Source organism: Schistocerca gregaria, chromosome 4 (genome assembly GCF_023897955.1).
Source record: "Schistocerca gregaria isolate iqSchGreg1 chromosome 4, iqSchGreg1.2, whole genome shotgun sequence".
NCBI lineage: Eukaryota > Metazoa > Arthropoda > Insecta > Orthoptera > Acrididae > Schistocerca > Schistocerca gregaria.
Genome location: NC_064923.1, coordinates 574,269,010 through 574,284,335, shown reverse-complemented (window position 1 = coordinate 574,284,335; position 15,326 = coordinate 574,269,010). Strand labels below are relative to the sequence as shown.

Sequence of the window (15,326 nt, the reverse complement as noted above, 5' to 3'; positions counted from 1 at the left end):
GCAGATGTACTGTGGGTGTCAGTTGTGGATGTTTTCACGAAAGTAAATCCATTTACTCCGATAGGGAGAACATGTATTCTTAATGAAAGTGATGTAGACCAAACCCAGTCAGATTTATTAAAATGTAATCTGCGAAGTTCCAAGACAATTTATTGAGAAACTGCTTTCGACTCAAAACTTAATTTTTGTTTCAGGTTCGTGTTAATGTATATTATATAGAAAGTTGTTTCAGAATTACTATTAGAACCTATTGCATTAAATTTACCTGGATATAGATACCTGTTACTCAAAAACAAGCATTATGGATTTAATTTTTTTAATAGTTTCATTCCAAACCTCATGGACCAGAACTATTACGTAAATACTTTTGCTTTTTCATACCTTGTTTAGTTTGTAGTTAAATGCTTAAACTTTTTCGTTTTATCAGTAAATATACTGTTAGTTAAGCTGTATGAACTTAAAATAAGCAATCAATTATAAAATATGCTGATTAGTTTTGTTTTAATAAAGTGATGTTTTGATATTTCGAATACTGTTTTTACTTACCTTTCAATATATTTTAATGAAATTTCTGTTTGTTTAAGGTCAGTTTGGTCAAACTATGGCTGTTAGTTAAAAACAAGAGTCTGGAATAATTTTTTTTTAACAATGAACCCATCATCATCGTCCCACATTTATATTTTGCCATGTGATTTACAACAGTATGAAGTAGTTATGAAAATATTTTGAAAATTTTCAATTATGTACTTTTTGTAAAAACAATCAAAATATTAATTAGTATTTTGAAAAAGGTTATTAATTAGAAGCTATGTTTTGTTGTATATCCCTGGAAAGAGTATGCCAAATGCTGCAAAATGACACCTTTCCTAGCTCTCGCTCAATTAGAGCAGCTCCTAGGGCAATTTAAATAAAGTCCGTTCACACATTTTTGGCTGGTTTTAGAATAGTTTACATAGTCATATTTCAAGAATGGTTTTAGATAAAAAATTGAAATTTGGTATTTTTCTTAGTTTCAGTACCCACTATAAGTATGCCAACTTTCAGCAAAATCTAAGAGGGTGAGGTCAAATTTTTATTTAAAGTGTGTTGATTTGACATGGAATGACCCAGAATGAAAATGCAATTGAGCAGCAATTGTTGTCTGCTAGACTAAGCTTGGTGGTTGCTGTCACAGGATGTCCAACTCTTTGTTTGTCACGCAGGTCAGATGTTCCTGCCTCAACATCTTTAAAATTACTTGCCCAATGACGCGCAGTACTCACATCAACACAATCACCATAAACTGCTTTCATTCTCTGATGAATCTCCTTTGGGGTGACACCTTCTGCTGTCAAGAATTCAATGACTACACATTGCTTAAATTGCATTGACTGACCATCTGCTCAGGGTTCCATACTGCACACTGTACAACACAACCGTTCAATGCTAAGGCTTCCTGCCAACTGGAGATGTAGCGAAGAGACTATGGAACAAGCCAGTACCTGCTGCACACCAATACTGCCAACTGTTGAAGAGTTACGAAGGTGGAGGCATTACTTTTCAGTCAACTGTCTTAGATATGAAATTGTGAAACTACCTAGTAAGTGCTATCCCATAGTGAATTGTATCCAAAAGAACTAATTTATCATAGATAGTTTGAAATAGCTTTATTTTCTGCATATAGATGTAGAAAATATAACCAGTTTTCAGTTACTATTATTGGGCATCACCTAGCGATGCCCAATTTAGAAAGATAATGTGCATAAGAATGCATTTGCAAAATAAAAATTACACAGAGACAATAAAATATCAGTGCTTTGACGCCCTGGTGCCATATTTGTTGTGGGCGGTTGAATGGTCTCTACAGGAGAGAACTTACAGAGTGTACTGGACAAAAATAGAGAAATGATGCAAATTGCTAATTACTGGTGTCAGGCTAACCAGCTGTGCATAAATCAAACCAAAACAGAAGAAATAATATTTAATCTCAAAGTAACTAAAAATGAAAACAAAACAGTGAAATTACTTGGGCTAATCATAGACCAAAAGCTCTCTTGGGAAGGACACACTAATTATCTATGTAGTAAATTAGCATGAGTACTTTTCTTATTGTATAAATTAAGAAACAGTGTGAGCAAGCAATTGCTAGTCCACTCGTACTATGTTTTTTTTCATTCCCAACTGCAATATGGAATATTGCTTTGGGGTAACTCCCCAGGGGCTGAATGTATTTTCAGATGGCAGAAGAAAGCAATCAGGTGCCTGGAGGGGTTAGCACCCAGAGAGTACTGCAGAAATTATTTTAAATCTCTTGGCGTAATGACAGCGCCAAGCATGTACATATATAACTGTCTAATATATGCCAGAGAAAATCTGAAAAAAATTGAGCATGAGATGTGATGTGCATGCACACAGTACAAGAAACAGTCACCTGCTGGACTTGCCTTCCACAAGACTTGCTGTAGTCCATAGTAACTATAAGTATTTAAGCATAAAATTTTTCAATAAGTTACCATGCTCTGCTCGTACAGTACCACTAAATAAATATAAGAATACATTGCAAACCTGGCTAAAAAACAACGAATTCTATACAACTGAAGAATTCTTAGAAACTAGTCATCAAAATATATGTTTTACCTAAGTTGTGAAGAAAATGTTTTGATATTATATAAGCTAGTTATTTACTGTGATTCTTTTCTTATGTGTGTATTTAATTACTGTAGAAAACATTGTTTTACATAATGCTGAAGAAAAGGTCTTTAGTTCCTTTTCTCCCCTTTCTGTAACTATTTGAATATAGTACTGCAAGTAAAACCCTCTGTAAACTTTGACGAAGCCAATTGTATGAAAAATACTGAAAGGCTAATAAAAATATTCTATTCTATTCTATTCTAAGATGCACACTGCATAATGCAGTGTAGGAATCAGCTGTGGGGCATCAATCATATTATTAAAGTTTAAGATACCAAAAGATAAATAATGAAAATAAACATGTTAATAGGAAATTCATGTTGTAACAAAAAAAAAAGTAATGTATGGTTACACTTTACAGTATAAAACAAGATATCTGAAATGTATAAATTGAAAAGAAGAAAATGTATGACTCACCCTTAGCCATGTCTTCACATACTTTATCAGGTACAACTACAGAAAGCAGAAGGTGAGGGCATTGGGAAGATTAAGGTTTGACAGTTAAGTCAAAATATCTTTTAATCAGAAAAAAGGGAGAGAAAAAGTAGTGCTCTTAATACCAGTAAAACAGTACTAATTACATGCCGGTCTGAAGATTTTAAGGAAGCAAACTTTTCTAGATCATTAGGACAGAGAAGAAGAGGGTGAAAATGGAATGCTTTGCATTTGCAGGTGATATAGCCCTGATGGAAAAGGCTTAAGCTCCACACAGCAAACTGACAAACTGGAAGAAGTGCTAGAGTGAAATGGCTGTAAAATGACCTCTTAAAAAGGTGGAACTACTGTCAAACATCAAAGATAATAATAGAACAATAAATCTAGTGACTAAATTTAAATATTTTGATGAATAGATCCAGTCAGGCTTTAGCGGCTACAGCTAAAAGAACGGAAATAACTTTCCAGACCACTAAAAATGTGCCATAAAAAGTTCTTGTGATAAGATGTCGAGACACTGTTATAAAAGCTAACATTTCTGAAAGCTTGCAGATTTCTTGCTTTACACAGAAGATATTTGCTAGCTTACCTATGACAAAAACACACACAACATATATGTTGCAATCTGGGTTTGGATTGTCGTATGTAGGTCCCATTATTAATCAGTTCACATTGTGAATATTGGTACAGTCTTCAGCTTTCATTACCATTTTGGCAAGATCAGAATATTAGATGTATAAAAAATAAAGTAAATGAGTTGTTAATGTGATTGCATGATATCAATAGTTAGAAATAAATTGATTTATTTTGTCTGAAGACCATATAAGCGCAGGGATAGAAATCCTAATGTAAGAGGTTATAAATTGGCTGCAAATTGATGTAGTCCCAATATGGATAAAGGGGTTGTCTGTCATATAAAAGGAATGTAAATACAAAATGTAGAAATTATTAAGTTCTGTATAGATCAGGATATGGAAGCATGTGCTTATGAGTTAATATTGGGAGAATGTGATACTTGTGACTGTTACAGCATACAGTTCTCCAATGGGTAATTTGGAATTTTTCATAAAAGAATTTAATGAATTATTATGCTATCAGATAAAAGCTAGGTATTACTAATTTGAGTTGATTTTTAATGTAAATTTCTTTTAGGGATATGGCAGGAAAAGTGGTCTAGAGTTGCTGTTAGCTGCTTATAATTTAGTATCAGTCATCAATTTCCGTACTAGAATTACCTAACACAGTAGATCCCGTATAGGTAATTTATTCATACAACCAGCAGAAGTTAAAGAGAAGAGTCCATCCTTTTGTAAACAGATAGTCAGATCAAGATATACAATTAGTCACATTACTTAATTCAGAAACACCGTAATAAAAGTGTGAGGCTGATTAATGGCTGAACTACTGAAATTTTTAAAGGAAGCTTAAAAATATTGATTGGGGGTGACATTTAAAATGAACCTAATGCTACCTCTGAATTCAAGGTCTTTCTTACTGAGTTTGGATCCATTTTGGGAAGTATGACGGCATGCTGAAAAAGTAGGGCCTCTGAATTTTTTATTCTGCTCTCAAAATCAGCTGAGGTATTAAATGTCATGCATATTACTCAGTTGACTCTGCTTCTTCATTGACACAAGTTACAACCATGTGCTACTAGCGGACTCTTGAGGAGGAGGAGGAGGAGGAGGAGATGAGTGTTTAACGTGCCATCGACAACAAGGTCATTAGAGACAGGCTAGAGGACTCTGAATTTCAGTGTTGAACAAGGTGGTGTGTAAACATAACTATGTCAGTGATTGAGAAACAGTGTATTTTAATCAAGTTTCTAACCAAAGAAAATATTATTCCAATTGTAATCTGCAGAGAAATTGAAGCTGTGTGTGGTGATGATTATATTGATGTAAATAATGTGCGAAGTTCGATTGCTTGTGCTTGTAATGAAGGAGATGGTGGTGCTCACCTCAATGTGTGTGACAGAGCTTGGACTGGATGACCGCTTACGGCAACTGACGAGACTCATAGGAATCGGGTTGATGAACTCGTCAGAGAAAATCATCGAATAAAGACACAACTCTCAAGTAATTGTGGCATATTGTGAGTGTGCGTACAGGCCATTAGTGCAGAACTGTAGTATAGAAAGCCTGAGTGCATGTTGGATATCTTAAATGCTCACTCCTGACATGAAACAGATGAGATTGGACATCTGTCAACAATTTCTTTTGTTTTTTGAGCATGAGGCTGATGGGTTCCTGAATTATATTGTGACATGATGATGAAAGCTAGGTTTACCATTTTAATCAAGAACAAGAGAGTGTTGGTGGAGTTCCACCACAATCACTGGTGCCCACGAAGTTAAAGACCTGCCCATCAGCAGGCAGTAAAGCTCACAGTGTTCTGGGATGTTTAAGGTGAGGTGCATTTGGAATTCATGCCAGAAGACATCACCTTAAACTGTGCTGGTACTGTGAGATTCTTAGAAAACTGAAAGCATGAATTTGAAGATTTTTGTCCATACCTCGGGCGACCTCTCCTTCAGCACAACAGTGCGAGACCTTACAAGAGCGCTGCGACACCTGCAACAATCCAGCATGTTTGGTTCACTGCCATAGATCATACTTCGTGCAGTTCCATTTTTGATCTGTTTCCAAAACTCGGCTAACATCTATGAAGACTTCACTTTGATAGCAATGAAGCAGTGCAGACAGGGTTGACGTTATGGCTCCGTCAACGAAGTCAAACTGATATACAGTGAAGGTATCAACAAACTGATCTCTCACTGGAAGAAATGTGTTTGTCACCAGGGTGATTATTTTGAGAAATAAATACGTAGACATGAAGAATAAAGGTGTGGAATGTTAATGATGTTTGTTTTATTAAAAACCTTTGTTTTCACGTAAAAAATTCAGAGGCATTACTGTTCAGCACCCCCTTGTAGGTTTCTTTAAAAAATAATCAAATGTAATAATAGGAAGTCATTAAAGAAACCGTGGATTATTGCGGGCATGAAAGTCTCTCCACAACAACAAAAGGGCTTATATAATCAGAACTTGTAATGATCTGGAAGTACTTTTATAGTATAAAAAGTAGCTTAACATACGAAGAAAGGTTCTGAAAATGAAATCAAGCAGTTTGCACATCCCATCTGAAATTAACAGATCGCACAGCAAAATGAAATCACTGTGGAATAATGTTAAAAGAAAGACAAGGAAAGAAGCCATAGAAAGTGACATTATTTCTGTTAAAGAAAACTGTAAACAAAAATAATTAAGTGTAGTAAATTGTCAAAGTGTATAAACAAAAATAGTGTACTATCTAATACTCAACATGGCTTTAGAAGCAAGAAATCAACAGAGACAGCAATCTATGAATGCATATCTACTGTATTAAAAACAATGGATGAAAAACAAGAAACAACAGGTATATTTTTGGATCTAACCAAAGCCTTTGATATGGTAAACCACAAAACCCTATTGAAGAAGCTAGAGCACTATGGAATTAGGGGGTTGGCAAATGATTGGATTCATTCATTTCTCAGCGACTGTAAACAAAAAGTATCCATCAGACATATAGATGATGGAGCACGAATATGCACTGAATATGTATCATCAGAAAGCCCAATCACTTACGGGGTACTGCAAGGGTTGGTAATGGGACCCCTACTTTTCTTGTTATATATCAATGATTTGGATATACATATTGATTCCCACTAAGTAATACTGTTTGCTGACTACGCAACAATACTGGTAAAAGCAGCAAAAAATGAAGATATACAAGAAGAAGTAACACAGTTACAAAACATCTAAGTAATTGGACAGCAGAAAATCAGTTGATAATAAACTACAACAAAACAGTAGCTTCAAATTTCCGTAACCACCTAAACACCACATTGATATATCCAGAAATAAAAATCAATCAACACCCTATTGCAAATGATGAGGCTACAAAATTTCTCGGCATCTGGATACAAAGAGACTTAAAATGGGACAAACACATGGAACAAATTAATGCCAAGCTGAGCATGGGCTGTTATCTTCTTAGGGTTCTCAAACGATGCATAAATGAACAGGCACTATTGTAAGTCTATTATGGGTACTTCAATGCCAATCTCAAGTATGGACTCATATTCTGGGGAAATTCCCCAGCAACTCAAGGGACTTTCAGAATACAAAAAAGAGCCATTAGGATTATGACAGGGAGTGGTGCTCGACAGTCCTGCAAACCAATATTTAAAGCACTGAATATACTACCTCTACCGTGTATGTTTATTGTTCACACACTAATGTACGTAAAAAAGTATATGATTGGAAATGATAATAATACTTTAAAAAACAAAGATATACATGATTATAAGACTCGAATAAAATATAACTTGCATCTACCCCCAGCCAGTACCAGTTTGTATCAGAAAGGTACATGCTGTCTGGGTATTAAACTCTATAATAGACTATCAAATAGTATAAAATGCTTACACAATATTAGTGCTTTTGAAAGATCTGTCAGAGAATATCTACAGAATAACTGTTAAGAACTAAAGCTACTGTGATTTGTAACATGTATCATTGTAAGAACTACAACTATTGAAATTGGTAGCATTTTGAAATATGATTATTTAAATATGTATCATTTTGAACTTAGTAATAAGTCCAATATCATCCTGTACACTGTACTACATATGATCAAAGGACTCAATAAATAAATAAAAAATAAATAAAACAGTTCCTGCATAGCAGATACTTTTAATAAATACTCCAAAAAGCAGGTGGGGAGGGGGGAGAGAGGGCGGGAGTGGCGGCTGAGGGGGGGAGAGAATGTGTGTTTCAGTTTACCAGGTAAGCAGTAAATGAACAGTGCAGAAGGTAGTCATTAACAATACTTTATTTGGTAGTTAATGTAATCAGAGGTGCTAATCTTGGAAAACAAAAATGTGTGAATAAAATACTTCTGCGTATTGCTTCACATCTTTATGAAATACTATAAAACTGATGTTTTGACTGTCTTTGCTGTGGTCTTCTTCAGCCTGATTAAACTGAGGAAGACTGCTGCAAAGACAATTGAAACTTTGGTTTTGTTGTATTTAATAATATTGTGGCCCAGTTAACTAAAGAATTTTATTAAGTTCACACTGGTTGAGGAATTCAATGCACTTCAAAAACGGCATTGTTCACTTACTGCTAAGAACAGAAAGTGAAACAGATATAACATTCAAAAATGTCTAATCCTTGAAAATGGTGAAGTAACTCCAAAACTTATAAACATAAAAATAGAGCATGGCGAGTGAAGAACTGTAATACTGGTAAAACTATATCCAACCTTAAATGCTTTTCTCCACTAGAATCTGAACTGGGCACTTACGAGTTGAGTACCACCTCACAGATATGCACTAGCACCTTTGGCGATGGATGCATCGCAGTACACCCTCCTTCTGCATAATTGTAACATCTCATGTCTGCCTATTGTCTAAAAACAAAGGAAAAATACAATTCATAAAAGAAATTATGGACTATCGACAGATAAACTATACTACTTCCATTGCAGCAGTAGTAGCTGTTCTTGTCTTGGCACTAGGTACTAACATATTTTTCATTATTTCTCCTCAAATTCCAAGGTTTTTTCATTTTGAAATAGTATTATTAACATACAAGAGCTTAGGGTGGATATCATTATTAGTGGAGAAAAATCTAATAAATAAAGACTATGAACAAACAGCCATTACAACAGATGTCCACATAACTAAGCTCTCCAAAACTGGTTATCATACTTTGAGTTCTTTTCTTATTCAAAAGACATTTGGGAGGAAATAGAAGGGATGTGAAAATCAGTTAACTAAGAACTATGAGATAAAAAATCATACAAGGATCAAATCTGAATTATTTCAGTACTGATAACTGTAACTTAAGGGTTTAGCTGATATATCCTTCATTATCTTATCCTTATCTTGGTTGGTTTCTCATTTGAACAGCTTTGTATAATTTTAGTATTTCTCTCATTGTTAACTATGATCTGCAACATTTTTGTACTTTAGTTATTGTTTCTTAATGATTAATGTATGCGCTTTGGTTTATTTGTCTCATGGTGTTTTTTGTACATTTTCATTGCAGCTGAGCTTTGCCCATAGTCAGCTTTCTCAATACAGGCAGCGATTCCTACGGCAGTTCAGTCCTGTTAATTTGCTACGCCTCGAACAACTTATTTTTGTAATTAGCAAGCTTCTACGTCTGCTTGGTAAGCTTGATCTTTCAACTAATTTGTTCTTTTTACAATATTACATGAGTTTTGTTTCTGATAAGTTTCTTTCTGTGAAACATATCTGATTATATCTCGTATTTTACCTTTTTCTCTCATAGTAAGTTGGTTGTAGTAGTATATATAGATATATAGTTTTTTTCCCCTGAAGAATTCAGCTTGCAATTTTGTAGAGTTATTATCCTAACTTATGCATGGTGTGTATTCAAATGAGTTAAATGACTTAAAAAGTTGGGACTATGGTAAATTCTTGTAAAAATGACATTTTAATAAATAAACAGAAGCTCCAGCAGTTTTTATATTTGCCCAAATTATTTTAGAATGAAATTTATGCTACAAACAATGAAACTATTGCCGTAGTACAGTAATGTCCCCACTCACCAGCAAGATGTGCTTTGTATCAAGACTTTTCTTGTACCAAAAGCAAAATTCATATGAGGAAACTATTAAATTATGAGACAGAATTGCTGGTCAGTACTTGCCTCCAGTACTGACATTATCTAGTCTGCCTCTGTAGCTGAGCAGTCAATGTGACTGACTGCCATGCAGAGGACCTGTGTTCAAATTCCAGTACTGCCAGGGATTTTCTCCTTTTTGGGAGAACTCAGCCTCATGATACCAGTTGAGGAGCTACTTCAAAGAGAAGTACTGGGTAAAATATCTGCAAAACTGACAACCGCAGGCAGAGCAGATTGCAGATGCTTTGCCCCTCCATACTGCGTTCATATTATCCTGTTGGCAGACGATGACATTGTCCAGCTCTGTGCCAAGAGTTCCTCCATTCTGTTGTGTTTTAATTACTGCACTGAAACTCCACATTTCCACATCAATGAAAAATAAGGCAAGAATGTATGACTCCAAATTTATTTTTGGAAGTACAGTTGTTTATGTACTGCATGTCTTGCTGCCTATTTCATGAATGATGGCTGTCTGCACAGATCAATGCACAAATAGGGACTGCAGATTGACTGTTCGAAATGACAGTTGTGGTACACGAAGACAGGTGCTTCGCACTGGAAGAAGGCTTTTTATCTTGCAAATTACCTCTTTCACTTGTGTAAGTAGAAATTGTCACTTACCACCATCATCAGCCATGACAATTTGCAACAAAAGGAATGAAAGGTTACTAAATAACTTGCTACAATCATGTTTAATTCTTTCAGTGCCTACAACATTCATGACAGAGAACTCAGAAAGCTATTGAATGCCCATTGGCTGTTGAAAAATGTGTGGCGTCTAGTGTGCAAAATGAACCTAAACTCTACCACCATTGTTCGTGACTCCAGCAATAATGTATGTTATTTCAAGCTAGTATATATAGTGCGCTCTCTCTCTCTCTCTCTCTCTCTCTCTCTCTCTCTCTCTCTCTCTCTCTCTCTCTCACACACACACAAAACTTCTGTTTCCTATTGAGGGAAGCAAAACTGCGTTGCATACAAAAATCAGATGGAATTGATGTATGATGTACATATTGTTCTTCAGCAACACGGATTTTATTACGCACAAACCATTTACAAACAAATCACAGACAGCAATTGTTTCTGACACAAGTGGAAATGCACAAAACAAAAAACTTCCTGCAGGTGGATACCTCTTAGCTAACACAGTACTCTGGAAGTCTGGTGAATGACTCATACATGGATGCAGGGAAAACAGTTTGTCGGTTCAACTGGGAAGCACTTGATTGCACACCGTGCTGCCAGTGCACCCACATGCCATTGGTTGGCCGCTGAAAACACAGCTATTGGCTGAACAGCAAGTGAAGAGAGTACCAAATTATACACCCCTGTGGTGTATGCCTCAGCCGAAACTATGGCTGGACCTTTCGCGCTTCCATAAGGACTCTGTTTCTCCTGAGGCACTCTGCAGTCACTTCTTGTCGATCCTTGATGCGTCCCAGGGTTCTGAAGTCATCTATACTGACGGCTCGCTGGTTGATGGTCCCTTAGGCTTTGCCTATGCTCACTCAGCGCATAGCATATTGAACAGCGCTCGTGGCCAGATGGCTGCAGTATCTTCACTGCCGAGCTGGTGGCCATATTTTGTGCTCTTGAGCATATTTGTTCCTGCCCTGGTGTGTCCTACCTGTCTGCAGTGATTCGTTGAGTGGTTTATAGGCCATTGATCAGTGCTATCCACGCCATCCTCTGGTAGCAACTATCCAGGAGTCAGTTTAAGCCCTCGAACAATCTGGTTGTTCAGTGGTCTTTGTATGGACCCTGGGGCATGTTGGAATCCCAGGAAATGAGCTTGTTGACAGGCTGGCAAAACAGGCCACTCGTAAGCCACTTCTGGAGATTGGTGTACCAGAACGTGACCTCCGATCAGTGCTACGCTGAATGGCGCAGCTTAGCTATGCCCAATAAACTCTGTGCCATCAAGGAGCACACAAATGAGTGTAAGTCTTCTCTGCGGGCTTATCGCAGGGACTCTATGGTCCTCTGCCGCTTTCGCATTGGCCACACTTGGCTGGCATGTGGATATCTTCTCCGGCGTGAGGCCCCACCATGTTGTCGCTGCGTTTTCCGTTTGACAGTGGTCCACCTTTTGGTGGACTGTCCACATTTAGCTTCCCTGAGATGGAATTTTAATCTCCCTGACTCCCTTCGATTTTAGGAGACGATGCCTCCACAGCTAACTTGGTTTTACCTTTTCTACGTGACGCCAGTTTTTATTCTTCAGTTTAAGTTTTAGTTCCTGTTCTTTGTCACCATGTGCTTTGTACCCTAGTACTTTTAGGTTAGTGATTTTGATTTTAATGTGTTGCAGAGTGGCTGACTCATCCTTTTTTATCCTCATGATTAGCCAGCCCAGGACATGTGCTCTACTGTCTTAAGCTCTTCTGTCTGTTTCTTGCATGTCTGTGCTTTTCTTGTCTTCTGTTGCCTCTAGTGTGTTCAGCTTGCTCTCCTTCTTCTTCTTCTTCTCTCTCTCTCTCTCTCTCTCTCTCTCTCTCTCTCTCTCTCTCTCTCTCTCTCTCTCTCTCTCTCTCTCTTTTGCGATCTAGAACTCCTGTGGTGTGTACCGTTTTATCCCAGGGACTTGGTTCATTGGAACAAGGGACCAATGACCATGTAGTTTGATCTGTTTACAAATCAAACCAACCAACCAGTACCACATTGGGCAGACATGGAAGTCTGTGTGCTAGCCAAATATCAACAGTAGGTAACAACCAAGTCCAAATTATAGTCCAGGAGAAAACCACAAAGAAGAGGCTCATCATCAGTAAATATACCAGAGAGCTTGCTGTAAACATTGGCTAGTTGCAGCAAGTGGGGCTGTGGCAGTCCACTTTATTGAGTATTGATTAGTGTTTGTGCAACAGTGTACACACCACCACAATTTTGATTTCATTCCTTCATACATTTATTATCCGTTAAAGTTCTGTTGTTAGGATGATGATCAACTTTCCAGCTTGATAAGATTAAAAGCTAAAAAAAATAGATTGGTACTCACAAATAACCAAGAGTTCAGTGGCAGAATTGTTTGAATAAATTATAAAGTCATTGAAGCAGAAGTTAATAAAACTCTGTCTAGGAACCAATGGTAGCTCTAACAAGTCACTGAACAAAGTAATTAATGTAGCATAGAACACAGTTAATAGTTACACTAAACTTCACAGTTCACATACACTACTGTCTTGCAGTAACCCACCAGATAGAAGTGTACTGCAATAGTTCACTCAGTCCTGAATGAAAGTCACCACTATCAACAATCACTTATTCTAATGACGATGATAGTCCAAATGTCCTACCAACAACAGCACTCCCAGGGCACTCGTAGCACTTTTGTGAGTTTGTGCATGGCTCACATGTGGCCTCGAACTATTGCAGCTTTTTCATCCTTCCTGGGCTGCACTCCCTGCCTTGTGCCCGTGCCTCCTTATCCTTCCTTCTTTTCCTCTACCTCTGTCTTCCCCCCTCTTGTTCTTGCTTACGTCAGTCCAACTATCCTCCTGTTTTCTGCTATCTCTGAAGGTTTTGCTCTTCATCTTTTTTTCTTCACCTTTCGTTTTTGGGGTTTCACCTCTCATTCTTAATTTTGTCTCTGTGTAGTGCGAGCCAGCTGGGGAAGAACAGGGTGTAGACACACCAGGACAACTGGGAAATCCAGGAAAACCAAAGAAATTTTTTCATCCAGGAAATATCTGGGGAATTTTTTTTTAGGATTCCGGGAATTTTTCATTATCTTAGTTTTCAGGTACCAAAGACTTTAGGACGAAGACTGTGCAATATTTTGTAACAATAGACTGCTTTCGATGTGCGTAACGTCACAACTGTTTATGTTCCTAACAGTTCATGGGAAAATATTGTGAATAGTGGTTTTAGAAGTGTTTCTTTCAAAGTAAATTTCCTTTTATTCCAAGACAAATTATGTTATGTGTGACAATGTGCAATGAATTTCGTAAATCATGGAGTGTTTGACACTTTATAACACCTTGAGGTCCGGTCACTCAGAAAAATTTCAGGCCCTTGACGAGCTATTTATGCTATCATTTAAAATTTTACTGGCACATTTGTGTTTGATATATCTTATAGGATAACACATGCTAAAAAAATACCAGGCTTCCAGGTTACCATATTTACTCGAATCTAAGCCGCACCTGAAAAATGAGACACGAAATAAAGGAAAAAAAAATTCCCGAATCTAAGCCGCACGTAAAATTTGAGACTCGAATTTCAAGGGGAGAGAAAAGTTTTAGGCCACACCTCCAAATCGAAACAAAGTTGGTCCATTGTAATACGAGACACAATTTAGGTCGAATGAAAGACGATACAGCTACAGTAGTTTGGTTCGAGTCGTAAGCTTAGCAGTTAAACTTTACCAGGTAGTCATTGCTATGCATCAGGCGCTCCATCCGTATTTATACGGGTACCCTTCCTTTTTCACGTGCTTCATCTGGTTTGAAATGATTGCTTATTTTGCTTTGATCTGATGAGTGCTGTTTTCTTTGTTATGTGTTTACGTCACTCTAAGCTGAAAATGCATTACTGTACTGTCATGCATTGTTTGTCGCATTCTGATAATGCGTGTTTACGGCCTGTAGCCGCTCGTGGCACGGATTGCTTCTGTGCACGCTACCGCCGCTTACAATATATATAAAAAAAGAGAGGAATCGTCTAATTAGAGAAACAATGGCAAGAGACTGCTATTTGTTCTTACTTACACTGCTGCTTTCTTTGATAATGATTAACAAGGACCAAATAATAGACTGTGTATGATAGAAGATGTTCTGAACGAGAGTTAGGCGAACATTTTTCTCCGTTTGAAAATCTTTGCGGCCGCTTCTTTAGTACATCAAATTGTGCACAGAAATTAGAGTCATCTTAGATTTAAAAATCTAGCCAGTTGCCGTGCTTCATTTCTGACTGTATCACTATTAGGTATAAAAATAATATGAATATAAACATGACACGATATGTATATTCTTCCGCATTTGCTGTTGTCTCACTCTATAGTTTCGTAGTTCATTAGACAAACAGGATTTAAATGAGATAGCAGCAAACACGAAAGAATACATGGCAAAATGTTTATATTCGTATTCTTTCTTATGGTGAAGAGAATACTGCATGTGATTCACATTTCGTCAGGTTCCTATTAGCAACCATCTCTTCTCACAGGTAGGAAAAAATTCAGAACGTAGACTTGGCCATATTGACAAACATCCCAAACAGTCTTGCCTGTCGGATTTTCGTATTAAATTGAAATTCTGCTCCATTCGAAGATGAACAATACGGAATTTGTATTTACTTCGTTGGATAATGTATGAAAATGCAGTGGTCGAAACTCAGGGCGGAGAATAAAAGCTCGTCTACCACCTTTTTTATTTATTTATTTAATTTATTTACTGACGCAGAGGTTTTGGCGCCAGTATCTTTGTGCCTACAAAGCATGCCTGTGTAGCGCTACCTATATTCGACGGCAGAAGTTAGTTGTGGCAGCACCTACCAACATTTTTCAGAACTTCCGCTTGCTTT

The 15,326-nt window shown here is 37.0% G+C and overlaps 1 protein-coding gene across 1 annotated transcript in view; it reads left to right on the top strand.

Annotated features, from left to right (window-relative positions):
- Positions 1-15,326, top strand: part of LOC126267464 (ATP-dependent DNA helicase DDX11) — a 153,943-nt gene that overhangs the window by 83,047 nt on the left and 55,570 nt on the right. The window contains exon 8 of the mRNA XM_049972735.1: positions 9,204-9,327. Coding sequence (XP_049828692.1) covers positions 9,204-9,327 — 124 coding nt within the window. The remainder of the gene's footprint in view (positions 1-9,203; positions 9,328-15,326) is intronic.